Raw genomic sequence first — 4,307 nt, forward strand, 5'->3', positions numbered from 1 at the left:
TAAATTTAACGAACATGTGTTTGTCATATCCAAACTTTTAGGTACCAAATTGTTATTATGATAAACTACGGGTGGGTGCATTCGGCCTTGTCTTTTTCCTTTTTTTACAAATTTGGGCCTTATATAAGTTCAAAATTTAAACCTTCTTTCCAATAATGTTTTTCAAATCCAGATATAAATCTTTACAAATGATGTCATCTAGATACGCTGATTTTATTATATGTGATAATTAAATTTGTGGGATCACCATTTCTTAACTTTATCTGTAAATAATTTCTAAAGCTTCTAACCAAGAATCGTCTTTTCTATTTTTTTGTCTGGGATTTAATTGATTCAATCTAGTTTCAAATTTAAAATTCTTCACTCCTCTTTCTAATTCTTTTTACTTCTTTTCAAATTTTGAGGTAAAACTAAAAGACAAATTTAATACCATGACTACGCATAATGAAAGCGCTTAAATTATTTGGAAACTGTAACCATCTTACTATTTTCACATTAATTTTAAAATAAAGAATAATAAGAGTACGTCGACCTTGCAACTTTAAAAAACTTTTTACTTTCTGAATGCAATTTTGATGGCAGGATAATCATGTGGTAGTCATGATAAAAAGAAGAATGAAATGTTAATGTGGTATTGGCTATTAATTAACCATAAATTATCTAACCACCAATCTGTAGTGCTAAACGTTAATGGTTTGGCTTGCCTGTGTCAGAGTATTCATAAAAGATTGTTCATCCTCTCCGGCGGAAGATTGACCAAGCTAAGCTATTGTAATCAAAAACTTAAAGAGGACTGAATTACTTTATAGAATTAATCTAAAAAATCTAGAAAATTAGATGGGTAGGTCCCACCGGGAGTCGAACCCAGGTCGCTGGATTCAAAGTCCAGAGTGCTAACCACTACACCATGGAACCAGTTACTCAAGTGCAGTAAAATTACTTAATCATTTCTTCTTTCAGTCTGCTATCGCATCCGCCACTATTGTGGTTGGCTACTTTTCTGAATGTAAGTTCAGGTGTTGAACTTCAACATGTTTGTATGATAACATCATATATATATTAGGGTGTTGGGTACTAGATAGTAAGAAATGTGTCAGCTGTGGACTCAAGATTACATTCTATACTTGGTGTTTCGACATCCGATATTAGCTGTACATATTGAGCATGAAGGCGACTGTTCATAAACGAATCACTGAGAATATATATTGTGGTCCTAATTGCGATCTCCCAGCCTACTTCGTTTGCAATAATTGAAGCCTTGCAATTAGCTTCAACATCGATATGCGCTGAGTCATCAAAAGAAAGAACAAGTCCTAGTTGAGACAATTATTGAAACTAGTAAGAGAGAAATACATAAACGATTAGGTATTTTTCATTAAGGAGGATTGAAAGTCTCTTTCATACCAATTACCATAGGGTGGTCTAATGATTAACTAAAACTCTCAGTTGTATTACTCAAGAGATCATGAGTTCGATTCACTTCGACCTATAATAGTTGTGGTCACTGGATTTTTACCCGGTCATTAACTTCAAGACTTTCAGGATTATTCTGAATATTAATTCGATGATTAGTTAAGATATGCGTAAGTTAGCTCAAACACCTTGATTGACAAAGAAAAAAAAGTCACTTCCATACCCGGACTAATTAATTAAATATCTCCCTTCATTACTTGAGATACGTTAACTCGAGAATACATAAAATGTTAGATCTAATTAATTGAGTTGATAATTAGATGACATTAATCATTTATGAGAGATGTGCAATTTAATTAACCCTTTTGAGTTAATTCGATCGACTCTGTCTTGGTATATATATAGTGCCAGTAATTTTATCAACCTAGTTGGAACAAAATATCAGCTTCATTCATACACTTTGACTTATATTTTATAAAATTCAAAGTAATCTTCAGTTTTCTTCGGTTATTATATGGGGCAAATTTTAATTGAAGTTACATTAAAAATATGCACATTAGAGACCAAAGTCAACTAAATTAAAGTTAAATTGGACATTCCACTTCTAGATCTGATGTTACAAAGTGAGCAAAAGCTAATTTGAATAGAAATACTGCTCAGAAAAAAAGATATTGAAAATATCTAGTGCATGATTAGAAACTACTGAGAACTGGTTAGGAAAGCGCAAGCTATCTAGTTGGCTACTTTGGAAGGTCTTGAAAGAAAAGCAAGTAGAGATGGGAAACAAAGTGATGGAGGTTTTTGTCTGGTATAGGAAGACAACATGTGCATTTTCTCTTTGCCTTTCATGTGAACATAGCGAAAGATAGCTCGCTTGGATACAAAGGTGGCATGATGAAGTTGTACCCAAAAAATCTGCCGCTTTTCTTTCTGTCTCATGCCCATTTTGCAGCCTGTTGACAAAGAGAAAAAAAAGCAAACCCCATTTTGTCACTGCCTTCATCGTCATGGACCACTTAAGAGAAACAAGCCAATCTCTCATGCATGGTAGGGTCTCCTCAACCCACTTAAGTCCACACCCATTTAATCCTCCAACCCACTTGGGACCCAAGCTGTGGCAAACACTGAGTTGTGACCCTTCCATGTGAGCACCAACATACCCTCTTCTCTCTTCATCCCCCAACCACTAGCATGTTCATCTAGCAAGAACTTAACGTCCCTAACAGTCTCTTCACTAAATGGAATACTGAAAAACCCTACATTCTTCACCCTCTGACACATTTTTGCCCCAGATTCTAACCTCTCTATCCTTTGAAACCCTTCAAAACTTATAATGTTTTCAATCTTGTGTCCAATATCTGATTCATACTCTAGCCTTTGGTAACTATCCTTAGGCAAAAAAGTTTCTAAGGCATCAAAGGGAATCCATAGGTAATTGAAGCAGGTAGTGATCCTTGAAGTTAGACTAGGTGCACTTAAATCAGAATCCTCATCAACCACAATTATGATACAAGGGTTAAGCCCTTTAATTATATCTAGGAAAGTGTCTCGCAAAGAAGCATCTTGATGAGCACTTCCCATTGTTTCATCGGACAAATATCGTAGCCAATTTTGGCAGTTTACCACCAAAACTTCATCATCCCTAAGGTTCAATATAGAAGGAGTCAAATGGCTTAATACTGATTCAAAATAAAAGCTAGAGGAGTCCTTACAAGAAGATGTGTCGACATCGATTATGTTAAATTCGAAGGGGACATCCCTAAACTTGGCGAAATTCCCCAAACGGAGGCCAACTTCTTCAGTTGATACATTAAGCAAGGGAGGGACTAGTGGCCTACAAGAAGGCACCGTGATTCTGAGTGAAGGAGGGCCTTCGGGCCTTTTAGCCAAGGCATCTATGAGAGTAGGCCACTGCATACAGTGAGTAATGCTAAAGTCTAATATGTGAACTCTTGGACACCCTTGAATTGCCTTGAAAATGGCACTATTTGATGCACAGAAGCCAAAACGGTGCCAAGGGATTAGATCAACATACCCGGCTAGCTCAGTGACGCTCATAAGCCTTCTGTGAATTGTACTGCTACTATTGAAACTCATCGTGGTAGGGCAAACACTGGATGCCCTAGAGATGAGTGCCCTTAAAAAACATGAGGTGAGCCTTTGGTTTGGATCACCGACTGAAGAAGCGACATTATTGAGCACCCACATCACTTGCTGTGCCAAAGTGACGTCGTTACTTTCTAAGGCACTAGCACAGTGAAGCAGAAGCTTCTCTATACATGCTCCATCCAGGCTACCAAGACACCCTCTAAGTGCTCCTGGAATAGAATTTGGAGTGGCGTTGAAGAGACGGGGGTTGTGCAGAGGAATGGACGTAGTGTTTGGTCTTACTTCAGTTTTCATGGATTGAGGTGTTGTTGCTTTAATGTGCATGGAAGGATTTGATGTGTTTAGAGGGAAAAAATGAGGGGTAATGATGCAGAGAAAAGCTTTGTGTGTTGTTTGTTTGAAACGACTTGTTGTGGATATGGGTGGATGGGATTGAGTTGCTAGGGTTTTTATCTAGTTATAGATGTGAGCTTCCAGGTTTAGGAAATATGAGGTCTTGGCTGCTGGAATTTAGGCATAGCTTTTGTGTTATAAATTTGTTAGTTTGTGGAGGAAGGAGCAAACAGAGGCTGAGAGGAGATAGAGTTGAGAACTAGTTATATTACATGCTACCTGAACCATATATATAGGGGGAGAAGTCTTTGTTGAGCGATTATCTATATAGGATGAAGCCAAAATTAAACATTAAATGAAGCCTGAGTTTGCATTATAATGACGAGGCTTCCTGGGTTAGTAGAAATGTTCTATTTAGTTAGTTTTCAGGCTTTTGGTTTTCTTTTTTTTTT

The 4,307-nt window shown here is 37.0% G+C and overlaps 1 protein-coding gene and 1 non-coding gene across 2 annotated transcripts; both read right to left on the reverse strand.

Annotated features, from left to right (window-relative positions):
• Positions 1–843: 843 nt before the first annotated feature.
• On the reverse strand, positions 844–915 carry TRNAQ-UUG. The gene has a single exon. It is a non-coding gene; the product is annotated as a tRNA-Gln (tRNA).
• Positions 916–2,007: 1,092 nt separating this feature from the next.
• On the reverse strand, positions 2,008–4,101 carry LOC116132612 (scarecrow-like protein 32). The gene has a single exon (XM_031418275.1). It carries the CDS (start codon positions 3,844–3,846, stop codon positions 2,497–2,499), a length of 1,350 nt encoding a protein of 449 aa, XP_031274135.1. The 5' UTR covers positions 3,847–4,101; the 3' UTR covers positions 2,008–2,496.
• Between the last annotated feature and the right edge of the window lie 206 nt (positions 4,102–4,307).

Source organism: Pistacia vera, unplaced genomic scaffold (genome assembly GCF_008641045.1).
Source record: "Pistacia vera cultivar Batoury unplaced genomic scaffold, PisVer_v2 Contig256, whole genome shotgun sequence".
Lineage (NCBI taxonomy): Eukaryota > Viridiplantae > Streptophyta > Magnoliopsida > Sapindales > Anacardiaceae > Pistacia > Pistacia vera.